At 35.9% G+C, this 16,752-nt stretch overlaps 1 protein-coding gene across 1 annotated transcript in view; it reads left to right on the top strand.

The window, feature by feature from the left end:
- The window catches only part of LOC105463240 (ankyrin repeat domain-containing protein 30B-like), a 256,388-nt gene that overhangs the window by 12,195 nt on the left and 227,441 nt on the right, over window positions 1–16,752 (top strand). Inside the window, exons 7-11 of the mRNA XM_071068724.1 lie at window positions 4,914–5,531; window positions 9,079–9,140; window positions 11,443–11,533; window positions 13,411–13,439; window positions 13,538–13,610. Coding sequence (XP_070924825.1) covers window positions 4,914–5,531; window positions 9,079–9,140; window positions 11,443–11,533; window positions 13,411–13,439; window positions 13,538–13,610 — 873 coding nt within the window. The remainder of the gene's footprint in view (window positions 1–4,913; window positions 5,532–9,078; window positions 9,141–11,442; window positions 11,534–13,410; window positions 13,440–13,537; window positions 13,611–16,752) is intronic.

Raw genomic sequence — 16,752 nt, 5'->3', positions numbered from 1 at the left:
GTTCTGGATATTAGCCCTTTGTCAGATGAGTAGATTGCACAAATTTTCTCCCCTTCTGTAGGTTGCCTGTTCACTCTGATGGTAGTTTCTTTTGCTGTGCAGAACCTCTTTAATTTAATGAGATCCCATTTGTCAATTTTGGCTTTTGCTGCTGTTGCTTTTGGTGTTTTAGACATGAAGTCTTTTCCCATGCTTATGTCCTGAATGGTACTACCTAGGTTTTCCTCTAGGATTTTTATGGTATTAGGTCTAACATTTAAGTCTCTAATCCATCTTGAATTAATTTTCGTATAAGGAGTAAGGAAAGGATCCAGTTTCAGCTTTCTACTTATGGCTAGCCAATTTTCCCAGCACCATTTATTAAATAGGGAATCCTTTCCCCATTTCTTGTTTCTCTCAGGTTTGTCAAAGATCAGATGGCTGTAGATGTGTGGTATTATTTCTGAGGACTCTGTTCTGTTCCATTGGTCTATATGTCTGTTTTGGTACCAGTACCATGCTGTTTTGGTTACTGTAGCCTTGTAGTAGAGTTTGAAGTCAGGTAGCATGATGCCTCCAGCTTTGTTCTTTTGACTTAGGATTGTCTTGGAGATGCGGGCTCTTTTTTGGTTCCATATGAACTTTAAAGCAGTTTTTTCCAATTCTGTGAAGAAAGTCATTGGTAGCTTGATGGGGATGGCATTGAATCTATAAATTACCTTGGGCAGTATGGCCATTTTCATGATATTGATTCTTCCTATCCATGAGCATGGTATGTTCTTCCATTTGTTTGTGTCCTCTTTGATTTCACTGAGCAGTGGTTTGTAGTTCTCCTTGAAGAGGTCCTTTACATCCCTTGTAAGTTGGATTCCTAGGTATTTTATTCTCTTTGAAGCAATTGTGAATGGAAGTTCATTCCTGATTTGGCTCTCTGTTTGTCTGTTACTGGTGTATAAGAATGCTTGTGATTTTTGCACATTAATTTTGTATCCTGAGACTTTGCTGAAGTTGCTTATCAGCTTAAGGAGATTTTGGGCTGAGACAATGGGGTTTTATGAATATACAATCATGTCATCTGCAAACAGGGACAGTTTGACTTCTTCTTTTCCTAACTGAATACCCTTGATTTCTTTCTCTTGCCTAATTGCCCTAGCCAGAACTTCCAACACTATGTTGAATAGGAGTGGTGAGAGAGGGCATCCCTGTCTTGTGCCAGTTTTCAAAGGGAATTTTTCCAGTTTTTGCCCATTCAGTATGATATTGGCTGTGGGTTTGTCATAAATAGCTGTTATTATTTTGAGGTACGTTCCATCAATACCGAATTTATTGAGCGTTTTTAGCATGAAGTGCTGTTGAATTTTGTCAAAAGCCTTTTCTGCATCTATTGAGATAATCATGTGGTTCTTGTCTTTGGTTCTGTTTGTATGCTGGATTATGTTTATTGATTTGCGAAAGTTGAACCAGCCTTGCATCCCAGGGATGAATCCTACTTGATCATGGTGGATAAGCTTTTTGATGTGCTGCTGGATCCAGTTTGCCAGTATTTTATTGAGGATTTTTGCATCGATGTTCATCAGGGATATTGGTCTAAAATTCTCTTTTTTTGTTGTGTCTCTGCCAGGCTTTGGTATCAGGATGATGTTGGCCTCATAAAATGAGTTAGGGAGGATTCCCTCTTTTTCTATTGATTGGAATAGTTTCAGAAGGAATGGTACCAACTCCTCCTTGTACCTCTGGTAGAATTCAGCTGTGAATCCATCTGGTCCTGGACTTTTTTTGGTTGGTAGGCTATTAATTATTGCTTCAATTTCAGAGTCTGCTATTGGTCTATTCAGGGATTCAACTTCTTCCTGGTTTCGTCTTGGAAGATTGTAAGTGTCCAGGAAATTATCCATTTCTTCTAGATTTTCCAGTTTATTTGCGTAGAGGTGTTTATAGTATTCTCTGATGGTAGTTTGTATTTCTGTGGGGTCGGTGGTGATATCCCCTTTATCATTTTTAATTGCGTCGATTTGATTCTTCTCTCTTTTCTTCTTTATTAGTCTTGCTAGTGGTCTGTGAATTTTGTTGATCTTTTCAAAAAACCAACTCCTGGTAGTTTATAATCTCAGAAAATATTATCTGAAAAAATATTTGTTTAATTATGGTCCCTAAAATCCTATATAATACTTTTCTATACATAAGTAATGCAATTTTTAAGTTTGTGTATTGTATGTTTCCTCAATTGTCCTAACAACTTAGGCTTGTTATAAAATGTATAACCCTTGTTGTGATTGATGATTTCAGTAATAGGGGATGCTTAGGTTAGCCAATTTAATTTAAGCAGCTGAAAATCTGCTTCATATATTAACGAATTCATATATTTATAAACAAATTTTATTACAAATTATAAAGTAGCTTACATGCCCTGAATTACAAGCCACAAAGAATTGAACATCTAATAATGAAAAGTAGGAATTAATAACAGAAAGCTGTAACATTTGAATATTATAACCTGCGGCGGTCCGTCCTACAGATGATTGAGACACATACCCAGACACCCATATTCAGTGAAAGAGCAGCAAGGGTTCTGAGCTGATTACAGACACCAAGGAAGGTGCTATAAAGAGTCAGCAGCCACAGTCCTGGCTAGCTGGCCCTGTGGGCATTTATTAGCAAAGTTTTAATGACAAAGGCTTTGAGTCAACACACCTGTGGGTAATTAATCTGGTCACCCCCCCACCCCAGGAGAGCCATCCTGCCCATGGGTGATCAAAAGTTGTCTTAAGACCACATAAGTAAATAAGCTATTTAGATAAACTACTCTACCTTCCTTTGTACCCACTTTAAGCTATTTAATCAAGGTAAGAATTAGGCTGCTTTCAGCCATAACCTTATCTTGAGACTTTTACAAAACCCTCTGGCCTTCCAAGAAGATTTGTGTCTATGTCCTATAACTTCATATTAAAATGTTTTTCACCAGCTTGACTGAACTCCCACAATAACCGATGAAGAAACACGGTTTTTTAAATTAATTAATTAATTTATTTATTGTAGAGACAGGATCTCCTTATGTTGCCCAGGCTGGTATTGAACTTCTGGGCTCTATTTAATTTTTACAATACATAGTTTGGATTTAGTAAGTGAGAATTAATTACAGTTGAGTCTTGAGCAATGAGAGTTAGGGTGCTGATCCCCCATGTAGCTGAAAATCTGCTTCATATGAAAATCTGTTTCTTTTGACTCCTCCAAAACTTTACTAGTAGTCCACTGTTGATCTGGAGCCTCACTGAAAGCATAAACAGTCAATTAACTCATAGTTTCTATTTTATATGTGAGCTGGAAGAAAGAAACTTTTATAAGAAAGAAAAAATATATTCACCATTGAGTGGAAGTGAATTATTATACATAAAGGTCTTCATTCTTATTTGCCTTCATGTTAGTAGTCTGATAAGGAGGAGGCAGAGGAGAGATTTGTCTTGCTATCTTGCAGTGGCAATGGAAAAGAAAAATCTGTCTATTAGTGGGCTGCTACAGTGAAACCCTTATTCAAGGATCAACTGTGGGACATAGTGACTTGTGTCACTAAAAAAGTAACTATCTTTAGAACTTGAAATTTAGTAATACTTTTCTGGCACCATAAACAAATGCCAACAAGAATCACAAAACTTAGCCAGGGTGCCTCAGTACCAATAGGAGATTATTTTTCAAAGATACTTACTGAATGTAGAAGTCAGAAAAGCAATTATTTTGTTGAGAAGCGCAGGTTATGTTACATAGTCTTGTACCAACAAGGTCTCACTATTATCAACTTCATTCCCCCTAAGTTGAAACCAAATAAGATATATTTACTTCATTAGAACAAGATATGTTGTTCTATCTGCTGGATAATTAGTGTGTTAATAGTAATTTGTTACAACAAGAGACTGTGTTTCTAATAGTCAAAATATTATCATTATAAATATTCAAATAGCTTAACTCTAGGCTCAACAAATTATAATAAAGTTACACAAATCTTTCATAAGAACAAAAATGCTACTGTGATACCTAAATGTGACATAATGCATTGTACAATATGAACCATATGAGCACTTATTTCTTATATATTTATCAAAGGACCTCTATAAGTTAGGTTTTGCAAGTTGCAAGAGACAAAGATAGAATACACATTGTTTGGGCCTTTGAGGTGCTCATAATACAGTACAGGTGTCCCTATTGAATTTCTGCATTTTTCCAACAGAATTTTCTAAAAAACATTCTTTATTCATTTATCCACTTGTCCACTTAACAACTGTCAGGTATCTTTATGACACTAAGCATCTTCCTTGTTATTATCATTGTCATTTTTTATTATTTACTACTTTACTAAGGTACTAAGCATTTTTCTTGTTATTATCATCTTTTTATTATTTATTACTTTATTTAGTGCTTACTCTGTGCCAGAACCCCTTTGGGAGCTTATAATTATTACTTATTATGTCATGTTGTTACTGTATTCAGCATGTGTCAGACATTTGATATCCAAGGTGAAGAATTAAAGCTTTAAAAAGTTTGATAGTGTCCAGGCGCAGTGGCTCACTCCTGTAATCCTAGCACTTTGGGAGGCCAAGGTAGATGGATTGCTTGAGCTCAGGAGTTTGAGACCAGCCCGACTAACATGGTGAAACCTGTCTCTACTAAATATGAAAAATTAGCGGGGCGATGTGGCCCCTTGCCTATAATCCCAGCTACTTGGGAGGCTGAGGTAGGAGAATTGCTTGAATTGCATTGAGCTGAGATCACACCACTGCACTCCAGCCTGGGTGACTGAGCGAGACTCTGTCTCAAAAAAAAAAAGAAAAGTTTGGTAATATTTCAGGAAAGCATACAGAAGGGGTAGAAGTTTGCCAGGTGAAGAGTCAGGAGGATGATATTTAGTAGAAGAATCTAGTATAACCAGATTGTGTGTTTGGCAGCAGGAACATCTGCAGGAACACCTGATGAGGGTGCACCTTTGGCGGAAAGAACACCTGCCACAGCTGAAAGCTTGGTGGAAAAAACACCTGACGAGGCCGCACCCTTGGTGGAGGCAACACCTGCCACAGCTGAAAGCTTGGTGGAAAAAACACCTGACGAGGCCGCACCCTTGGTGGAGGCAACACCTGACACAGCTGAAAGCTTGGTGGAAAAATCACCTGACGAGGCCGCACCCTTGGTGGAGGGAACACCTGCCACAGCTGAAAGCTTGGTGGAAAAAACACCTGATGAGGCTGCACCTGATGAGGCTGCACCCTTGGTGGAGGGAACACCTGACAAAATTGAATGTTTGGGGAAAGCGACATCTGGAAAGTTGGAACAGTTAGCAGAAGAAACACCTAGAAAAATTACGAGGCCTGCAAAAGAAACATATGGGCAATTTATATGTCCAGTAACAGGAAGACTTAGGAAGATTGCATGGGAGAAAAAGCCAAGACCTGTAAAGACTGAACGTGTGGCAGTAGTAACATCTAATAAAACTAAAGTTTTGGAAAAAGGAACATCTAAGATGATTGCATGTCCTACAAAAGAAACATCTACAAAAGCAAGTACCAATGGTAAGATGCTTGAGCGAACTTTGTAAGGTTTATTGGCACTTCGGGTTCCCTAGTGAAAAAAGTGTGATGTGGGAGTAGTTGGGAATGACTTGAATATCTTTTTTATTATTATTATTATACTTTAAGTTCTAGGGTACATGTGGATAATGTGCAGGTTTGTTACATATGTATACTTGTGCCATGTTGGTGTGCTGCACCCATCAACTCGTCAGCACTCATCAACTCATCATTTACATCAGGTATAACTCCCAGTGCAATCCCTCCCCCCCTCCCCATAATAGGCCCGGTGTGTGATGTTCCCCTTCCCGAGTCCAAGTGATCTCATTGTTAGTTCCCACCTATGAGTGAGAACCTGAGGTGTTTGGTTTTCTGTTCTTGCGATAGTTTGCTGAGAATGATGATTTCCAGCTGCATCTATGTCCCTACAAAGGACACAAACTCATCCTTTTTTATGGCTGCATAGTATTCCATGGTGTATATGTGCCACATTTTCTTAATCCAGTCTGTCACTAATGGACATTTGGGTTGATTCCAAGTCTTTGCAATTGTGAATAGTGTCGCAATGAACATACATGTGCATGTATCTTTATAGCAGCATGATTTATAATCCTTTGGGTGAATGCTCGTCATCACTGGCCATCAGAGAAATGCAAATCAAAACCACAATGAGATACCATCTCACACCAGTTAGAATGGCAATCATTAAAAAGTCAGGAAACAACAGGTGCTGGAGAGGATGTGGAGAAATAGGAACACTTGTACACTGTTGGTGGGATTGTAAACTAGTTCAACCATTATGGAAAACAGTACGACGATTCCTCAAGGATCTAGAACTAGAAGCACCATATGACCCAGCCATCCCATTACTGGGTATATACCCGTGACTTGAATATCGAAATAAGGCAAGCTTAGGCTACACTTTTTAATAGTATAGGAATTAAGTAGCTCTTATTCTGTAGGCCCTGGAAAAATTCTCACAGTTTTTCTGGCTATAAATAGTAGATGAACTAATGAAAAATGGCTAAAACCATAGGAACTAAAGTTGTTTTGGTGGTACAGGGATATCATAGGATCTCACTGTCTGTTTTTTTTTTTTTTTTTTTTTTTTTTTTTTTTTTTTTTTTTTTTTTTTTTTGTGAGACAGAGTCTCAAACTGTCGCCTGAGTTGGGGTGCAATGGCGCAAGCAATCTCGGCTGACTACAACCTCCGCCTCCTGGCTTCATGCGATTATCCTGCCTCAGCCTCCCAAGTAGCTAGGATTACAGGTGCCTGCCACCACACCTGGATAATTTTTTTGTATTTTTAGTAGAGATGGGGTTTCACTATATTGGCCAGACTCAAACTTGTGACCTGCTGATATGCCCGCCTTGGCCTCCAAAAGTGCTGGGAATTCAGGTGTGAGCCACTGTGCCCAGCTGGGATCCCACTTTTGGTTGGTTAATTAGCAACAGCTCCAGTAATCATGCTCTCTCAAGACAATATTTAAAAGCTGGAAGGGTTGCTTTTGTTCACATGTTTCTTTTAAAGAGGGAGAAAACTTGGAAGCTTGCAGTAATCTTCCTGTAACATTTTATTGGCTGGATTATACCACATGCTTATATCTAAACCAGTCACTAGGAAAGCAAATGTAATTACTGTGATTAGCTTAGAATAATAATTTCTCTTTTTGAGATGGGATTGGGGTAATGGAATACTGAACATCTAAAGAAACTTGTGTTTCTGCAGCAAGAAAGAATAAATAATGTCTATGCGTAGGAAGTCAGCAATGTTTTCTGCAGGGATTCATTGAAAAAGTTTGAGCAGGGGAGTCACAAGATTAGATTTGAGTATCAGGGCATACTGGATATGGTATAAGGCAGAGATTGGCAAACTTTTCCTGTAAAGTGCCAGATAGGGAATATGTTAGGCTGCTGGGCACGGTGGCTCAAGCCTGTAATCCCAGCACTTTGGGAGGCTGAGGCACGTAGATCATGAAGTCAGGAGTTCGAGAACAGCCTGGCCAACATGTTGAAACACCGTCTCTACTAAAAATACAAAAAGTAGCCAGGCATGGTGGTGTGCACCTGTAATCCCAGCTACTTGGGAGGCTGAGGCAGGAGAATCACTTGAGCCCAGGAGGCAGAGGTTTCAGGGAGCTGAGATCGCACCACTACACTCTAGCCTGGGTGACAGAGCAATATTCCATCTCAAAAAAAAAAAAAAAAAAATGCTAGGCCATGTGGTCTCTATAACAGCTATCGAAGTCTGTATTGTAGGGTGAAAGCAGTCATAGATAATGTATGAGCAAATAGGCAAGATTGTACTCCAATAAAACTTTGTATAGAAAACTGTTTGGTAAGCTGAATTTGGCCTGCGGCCTATAGTTTGCTGGCCCTTCATATAGAAGAAAGATGGAGGGTAATTACATAAAAAGATTTAAAGATGAAGCTTTTGTAGTAGTTCATGCTATAGTCCTTTTTTTTTTTTTTTTTTTTTTTTTGTCACCAATCTGTGGCCTAGTATCAATCTATTATGAAAGTTTGACCCATTCAGGGTAAAAAGAATCAAGTTCAGAAGCTCAATTTACACATTTAAACATGTAGGTCTTTCTTTGCCATTATTTTACTTTGGTTTCTTTTACTGAATTTTTTTAACTTAAAAAATACAATAGTAATTGGTAGAGTTTCTTTTTCCCTGTGAAAGCCATCAGTTAAGGGGCCATGTCTAACTAGGAAATTTGAGTGAATTCACTTCAGATGCGTTTAGAATATTTCTGTTATATATTCGTGTTCTGCCTCATGGTGCTCAGTATTCCTTGGGTCTTGCATGGACCTTGATTTAATTCTAAGAAATGTGGGAAATTTAGGTTACTTAAGGCAATCATTTTTCCTATAAATTTGTAATGTTTCTCCAAGGAGGCACAAGTTGATTGTGAAGATATTGTTGCATTAAGGAAAGACTATCTCATTGTAATTAAAGCAGTTTTTAATTTATATGCAGTACAAGTTCTTTAAGCTTATTTATCTAAAACATATACACACCAAATATACTGTCATGGCATATTGAAATTTAAAAGGGTTGGATATATATTTTGCTAATATCAAAAAGTTAGTATTTTGCAGACTCTTATTTATTGATAAATAATTTTTTTGAAGAACTATGTAATAAAGATTGCTTAGTCAATAAAACTAAGTAATAGTAAAAAACAAAAACTTAGAAAGTAATGAGAGATGATAGGTAATTAAAGTTACCTGAATGAATAGCAAATCTCTGACATAGTGTGTTTCACGGGAGAAGAGGATATGACTTTTGTGAAGAAATAATTAATACAAACTAATCAAATTTTTATTTTATTTGCATTCTAATGAGTATAAAGTTGATTTTTAGATTTTAAGATTGCAACTCTAACCAATTGACTATAGAAGTGGTGGTGGTTATCCACCGATAGAATATACAGGCTACAGAAGAAAGTCCACAGATTCATGAATGAAAATAGATTTGTATATGTTTTAAAATTTTATAAGAAGAAATGTTCTCATGAATGTGTCTGTGATTAACCTTTTATAGATCAGAGGTTCCCAACAGAATCCAAACAAGAGGAAGATGAAGAAAATTCTTGTGATTCTGAGGTACTGTGTATTATTGATGTTATTATTCTCTAAGAATATTAATACTGAGTGATGTGAAAATATAAAGTCAGAGGCTTTGACTTGGTTTTCTTACCACTGCATATGCTCAAGAGAAATTCTGATTTTTCTAAAAACATTCTTGGCTGGGCATGATGACTCATGCCTGTAATCCCAGCACTTTGGGAGGCCCGAGTTGGGAGGATCACCTGAGGTCAGGAGTTCGAGACCAGCCTGGCTAATATGGTGAAGCCCTGTCTATACTAAAAATACAAAATTAGTTGGGTGTGGTGGCACACACCTCTAATCCCAGCTACTTGGGAAGCTGAGGCAGGAGAATCACTTGAACCTGGGAGATGGCTGTTGCAGTGAGCTGAGATCGTGCCATTGCACTCAGATCGGGCCATTGTACTCCAGTCTGGGTGATAGAGTGAGACTGTGTCTCCAAAAAAAGAAATATTTAAATATCTATGTGCTAAGTAGATTACTGCTTGGTAGTGAAATTCTGATAATTTTCAGAATTAGTTTCAGACAACTGTGTAGTATAGTGTAAAAAATAAGGCTTAGAATTCACAAGTAATTCACATGAGTTCTGAGGTGAAATTTGACCAAAAGCTAAAGAATTACTCTGAGTCCACCTTTGGGCAAATATATGATTCGGTAGTATATCTAGACATACAAAAGTTCTAATTGGATTCATAGAAAACCAGTTTAAGCTGTGGCTTTGTACAACTTGAAACATAAAAGATAATGCTTTGGATTTGAAATTATTGACATATCTGTATTGTCCAGTATAAACCTGAAGGAACATTTCAGGAGGAAACAATGCATAAAGAATAGGAAACCAGTGGGACTATAATAACAATTTGTTTGAGTGTTTTAAAAAGTAGAAATTATTTTTACAAATAGACCTCTTTGAGTCTGTTTGTGGTAGCCATGCTTATGCAACATAATTACCAAATAATAATGATGTAGTCCAAGGTCACAACTGTGGAAAGACACAGGAAGTGACTGACCTCTTAGATCCAAGCCCCTGCTGCACAGTGGTAACAGAAATGAGATGTCAATAGACAAGTTGACTTTATCTAATTTGTCCATAGACAAAAAAAGACTTTCTAATACTTGTCTGCTGTCATTTAAACATAAGATACATATAAGTTTTCCTTAGTACTTTTTCATTTTATTCAAGTACTTTTTCTATCAGCAGACATTTTATCAAAAACATTTTGATTATTTTAACTCCCCGTTTACCTAAATAAAGCGACTTCTACAATGCTCTGAGTATACTTTATATGACTTATTCTTAACATTGTCTTCATGCCATGCATCATTTTTAACACTAAGTAATTCTATAATCATGAGTATTTTCAATGTTTAATACAGTATGTATTTGCAGCAGCACTCCTCTGGAGGGGGCACCGATTCAGGGAGTCTGTCCCTTGCAGACCTCTGACCCGGCGACAGATGAATAAAGTACATTGACACACAGATATTCTGCTCTGTCAGTCCAGCTGAGGGTGTCCAAGTGGCTTACAGACTTCCTGCTGAGTTCTGTAAACAGTTGCCACTATGGCCCTGATCAGCTAGTCAGACTCACAATCATTCAGTAAGATTAATTAACAAAAGCTTGAGTCAACACCATTAGAGGGTGATTGACATTGTGGACTTCTCGAGTAAAAAGCCCTTAAGCGCCTGTGGTACATCAAAAGTTAGTCTTAAGATTATATGAGTAAACAAGCTAGCTAGGTAAACTACTCTGCCTTCCTTTATGACTACTTTAATTTGTTTAAAGGTAAAGATCAAGTTGCCTTCAACCATATATATTACCAAAGTTATACAAACTTCTCGGCCTTTCAAGAAGATTTGTGTCTATTTATATAACTATCTCTATCTAATATTTTTCCCACCAGCCTGATTGAACCCCAACATGTGTTATTTCAGGTAGCAAGTGTTGTACTTTGTTTGATGTGCCTTCTTGATTTTTGGTGAGGAAGATAAAGTAAGATATTTTTAAGTGAGCTACTTTTTGAAATATACAGATGAGTGAAAAGTTCTGTCAATGTTGCTTATTTTTCATGCTCAGTATCCAAGTCAATAGCCACATGAAGATAACAGATAAACTTTGATCTAGATATAGCATGTGTGAGGTTTTCTATCAAAATGTTGTGATTTTCAATATGTGCCTATCCTTAAATCAAATTGCCTTTGAAATCAGAAATTGAGTTTAAAAAATATTTTAATTAGGAATTTTGATGCTTCTTTTGATTTTAAATTCAAAATTATCTATTGATATTACTTTTAACAGAGTCTCTTTGAGAGTTCTACAAAAGTTCAAGTGTATATACCTGAGTCTGTTGATCAAAGTGTAATGAAGCATGTAAATAGAGAAGTAGAAGGTAAGAACCATTTTTTATTTGAAAAGTCATTTAACCATATGTTTGTCTAAATGCATGAAGAAAGATATATGCTCATAGTCAGATAAAATTACCCACTAAATACATAACATTGAAAAGAGATGAGTAAAATGATGATAAGTTGTATATATTTTCAGGTTTTGGCAATAGGATATATATAGAGTACACAAAATGAACTGAATTATTTTTTGAAACCAAGATACTCTAAGAAGTGAGGAAAGTCTGGAAATAAGTAAGAGAAAAGGAGTAAAAAGGGAATGAAGACTAAGGAAGACAGAGAGAGTACAGGGAGTTCATGAAGGAATAAGAAGCAGGTTTATATAATGGAGGTGGCAAAATAAAACACTTTTTTAAGAAAAGATAGATCATGGTTAGAAAGATGGCAAGAATATAAAATGATCCTCCAGTACCAAAACTGGTCAGAAAATTATAGCTCTGCTTCTTGTTCCTTCATAAACTCCCTGTACTCTGTCTTCCTTAGTCTTCATTCCCTTTTATAGTCCTTTTCTCTTCCTTATTTTCTGACTTTCCTCACTTCTTAGAATATCTTGGTCTCACTAGGTTTCGCTATTACAATCACTCATGACAAATATATATTTAGTTGATGTTATCTATTCAAAGGAAATATATTTGAAAGTAAGAACATTGGCTTTATTTTTAAGAAAATGAGTTGTTTTGGCCAGGTGCAGTGGCTTATGCCTGTAATCCCAGCACTTTGGGAGGGTGAGGTGGGCGGATCACGAGGTCAGCAAATGGAGACCATCCTGGCTAATATGGTGAAACCCCATGTCTACTAAAAGTACAAAAAATTAGCCAGGCGTGGTGGCAGGTGCCTGTAGTTCCAGCTACTCGGGAGGCTGAGGCAGGAGAATAGCCTGAACCCGGGAGCTGGAGCTTGCAGTGAGCCGAGATCGCACCACTGCACTGCAGCCTGGGTGACAAAGCGAGATTCTGTCTCAAAAAAAAAAAAAAAAAAAAAAAAAAAAAAAAAAAAAAAAAAAAAAGTTGTTTTGATAAAATTGCCATTCCACAAAAATTTATTATAGACTAACGATACACAAAATCAGACGATTTATAGGAACTAAAAATATACTGAATTTATACTTGAATAATAAGATTGCTTTTTAAAATAAATACTGTGGTGACTTAACAATATAAAAGTTATTTATGTTTAATATATCTCTTGCAGTTAATTTATATATAAATATATCAATATTGAAAGCTTATTGTAAATTATTTCCATGATGAGTTTTATACATCTTCTTGCATGAATGGATCAAGAAGCATTCAGATGGATACACTAGAGGATACAGAAATATAGGCATATGATTACACCATATGGTTATGGAAAACAATGAATGTTTATATTTAGTATAATGACCTAAGTATTTATCCAAGCTGATCAATTCATGGCACTTCACTGATGAGATGTCAATTCTAAATTCAACTGAACTCTCATCGTAACTATATACCTTTCCAAAGATAGGCCACATTAAAGAACATGATGAATAGAATAATATAAATGATTCTAATGTGTTTCTTTTAGTATATGGTGTAGCATTCCATGTTCAGCTTTGACATTTATTTTCTTATATCAACTCTTTTTACACGTGAAACACAATCTCGCTTTTGAAGTCTTAACTGCATGATCTGTGAAACCTCTATTTATATTTTCTTCAGTGTATTTCTGTCATGTGAGTATCCTAAAGAAAGAAACCAAAAGAAAAGCCCCCTAAACCTAAAGGAATCATTCTCAAAGCTGAGCAAGAGGACTCAATTAGATACTGTCATTGCATTCATTTGTGGTTGGTTTTGTCATATTTACCTATGATTGATAATAAATCTCTTTTGCTTTTTAGAGTTTCCTGAAAAGCCCTCTGACTTTAAGGTATTGAATTTTATAATTTCATTTTGAATGACTTATTAACTATGTATTTTGTGAAGTATACATTCTTTATTAATCGTTTTGCTTCCGAACCCATTTAGCCTGCTGTTGACATGCAAAACTCTGTTCCAAATGAAGCCTTCGAATGGAAGAATGAACAAACGTTGAGACCGGGTAAATTTTTCAATTTAACTATGAAAAGATGAATATTTCAATATTGGATATTTTGATAGTCTTTCTATCCCTAATGCTTTATTTTTTTCAACTTTGATGAAAAGATTTGATCTAAATAATGGCAATAATGATATTTATGTTTGAAAAACTGATATTACAAGAACAGTAATTTTCAATAGTATTTTTTTAAAAATGTTGCCTTAATCTCAGTTTTTTCTACTTTTGTATCCTGAAACTGTAATGTTTTCTATTTTGAATTTGTATTAAAGATTTAAGAAGGTGAATTTTGAAACTCTACTTTTTTTTTTTTTTTTTTTTTTTTTTTTTTTAGTTCTTCTAAGCTTAATTCAAATTCCACAGTTTACTTTGGGGAACATTTATTTTACTGATATAACAATTGTGTTTTAGCATTAATTACCTCATTTCAGTGTTGTCACTTTGAGAATCCTAAGAAAATCAGTAACTCTGATTACTGAACTCTTTGTGTGTGTGTGTGTCTGTGTGGGTGCCTGTGTGTGTCTGTTTTTGTGAGTGGTACCTTTACCTTGTAAAGATGAGGAAAATAATTAATCATTTCTTTATGAATATTTGATAAACACACTTTTTCATATAACTGTGATTCTGAAGCATTTGGCTTTAGAGTCTTTTTACACAACTACCATTTATTGCCTAGAAGTAACCAGTATTCTAAACCAGTTTTGAAAACTATTCTTATGCATGTTTAAACATTTTACAACACGTGTACGTGGTCATATTTAATATATAGTTTTTTTTCAACTTCCAATGCGTACATGGTTGTACAGTGTCATGTTCAGCAATGTTCTTTTTTGATCAGCATTATAATTTTTAGAGACATCCATAATGGACACAATTAACTGTGTTTTTTAATATTAGGTTCTTTATAAAATTCCATTGTATGACTGCACCATAGTTAATTACACAATTTCATGCTGATTAATAATAAAAATGAAAACATGCAGATTTCAGAGTCTTTAAGTTAGTTTTATCTATTTTTTTTAGTTATTAGAAATTAAAACTAAAATATTTAAAGTATTTCCTTGTGCAATCATACATTCCACTAACAATTCGAACTGTGACCCACAGATTATTGGAGCTATGGTATTACAACATGTTAGATCTGAAATGATCCAGGGTACACTTCTAAACATGAGTGAAAATGGGGACTTCCCAAAGTATGATTCGAGTTTGTTGGACCCTCTGCATGAAATGTGAACTTTAGGGATGCTGAGATCAGAAGTTAAATTTGCTTTTTAAAACCAGATATACACTTCATGGATGTCAAATGAAAAACGTATCCTTAATGATGAAACGGTCTTACATTTTAGTTTTGCATGTTTGCTTTTTGCTTTAACCTGACTTAAATAGTTAAATATTTAAAACACAGGAATGCATTTTAAGTATTTATGTTTTTGGAGACAGTCTCACTCTGTCACCCAGGCTGGAGTGCAATGGCATGATCTCGGCTCACTACCACCTCCGCCTCCTGCACTCAAGCAATTCTCCTGCCTCAGCCTCCCTAGTACACATACTCATTTGTAAACCAGTCACTAGAAATGCAAATGTTTTTACTGTGATTAGCTTAGAATAATGGTTTCTCATTTTGTAGATGAGATGGGGGTAATGGAATAATAAATATATGAATATACTTGTGTTTCTGTAGCAAGAAAGAATAAATAATGGCTACGTATAGGAAGCCAGCAATATTTTCTGCAGAGATGCATTGGAAATGTTTGAGTAGGGGAGTCACAAGATTAGATTAAGTATCAGGGCATTCTGGTCATGGTATAAACCAGAGATTGGCAAACCTTTCCTGTAAAGGGCCAAATAGGAAATATGTTAGGTGATGTGGTCCCTATCACGGCTTTTCAACTCTATCATTGTAGGATGAAAGCAGTCATAGATAATGTGTGAGGAAATAGGCATGACTGTATTCCAATAAAACTTTGTCTAAAAACCATTTGGTAAGCTGAATTTGGAATTCCATAACCATGAATTCCTTGAGACAAAGGTCTCAAGTCAACACCACTAGAGGGTAATTAACACTGCTGACCCCCCAGTACAAAGCAATCATGCACCCTCGGATGATCAAAGTTTGGTCTTAGGACCATATGAGTAAACAAGCTATTTAGATAAACTCCTCCACATTCCCTAGTTATTTGCTCCATTGCTGTCCACTCACAGTAAAGAGGATTAGGCTGCTTTCAGCCAAATCATTTACTGAAGTTGTGCAAACCTCTAACCACGGCCTTCCAAGAAGGTTTGTGTCTATTTCCTGTAACTATCTTTATAAATATTTTTCTAATCACTTTTTCTGATCCCTGACAAGTAGGGTTTCTTTTTCCCTGTGAAAGCCATCAGTTAAGGGGCCATTTCTGACTAGGAAATATAAATATAAAATAAGTTTGTATTTCCAGTGGCAATGGAAAGATTAAGCAAAGGCAGAAAATAGGTATAGTTAATATGATTTACTGATTATTGAGTTTAAAAAGCTAGGGGACAGAAAAAAATCTCAGGTCATTCATAAGTTTCCACATTGTGCATTAGCATTTACAATGCTCATGGGGAAGGAGTAGGAAACTGTCAGGTCAACAGAGAAGTGCAAACAGTCATGGAACAGACCGAAGTTTTCTTTACATATTGAGTTTAATGAAACATTTATGTGGGATATTTTCAATAAGTAATTGGATTATAGGTGTTTGTAGCTGGAGATAGTACTATGGTTGGAGATGCAGGCCTAGAATAATTTTATTACAATTATTAGGCAAAGCCATAGATCTCAATGAGCTTATCCATTATGCAGAAGATGTAGAATAAGAAGAAAGCCATTGACAAAACCCTGGGACTATCAACATTTTACAGAGTCAAAGGACTTGGTAAAGGTGACTGAGCAGTGGCTAATGAAAAGTAGGAGAGCAGTCAGAGAAAGTGATGTTGCAAATTTCTTTTAAATGTGAGAATTTCATGAGATTACTGAAAAGTCAATTGGATTTAACTTACAAGTTTTTCAGTGGTAATCTGTTCAAAAGAATTCTTTTAGAGTTCTTAAGTGTACTATTGATGTGGTTAATGTTTCTGGTGTCCAAGAAGAAATTTCCCATGATCCTACCTAACTTTTTGTAAC

This window comes from Macaca nemestrina, chromosome 9 (assembly GCF_043159975.1).
Source record: "Macaca nemestrina isolate mMacNem1 chromosome 9, mMacNem.hap1, whole genome shotgun sequence".
Taxonomy (NCBI): Eukaryota; Metazoa; Chordata; class Mammalia; order Primates; family Cercopithecidae; genus Macaca; species Macaca nemestrina.
Note: the sequence above shows the minus strand (reverse complement) of the source record. Positions and strands in the feature narration are given on the sequence as shown.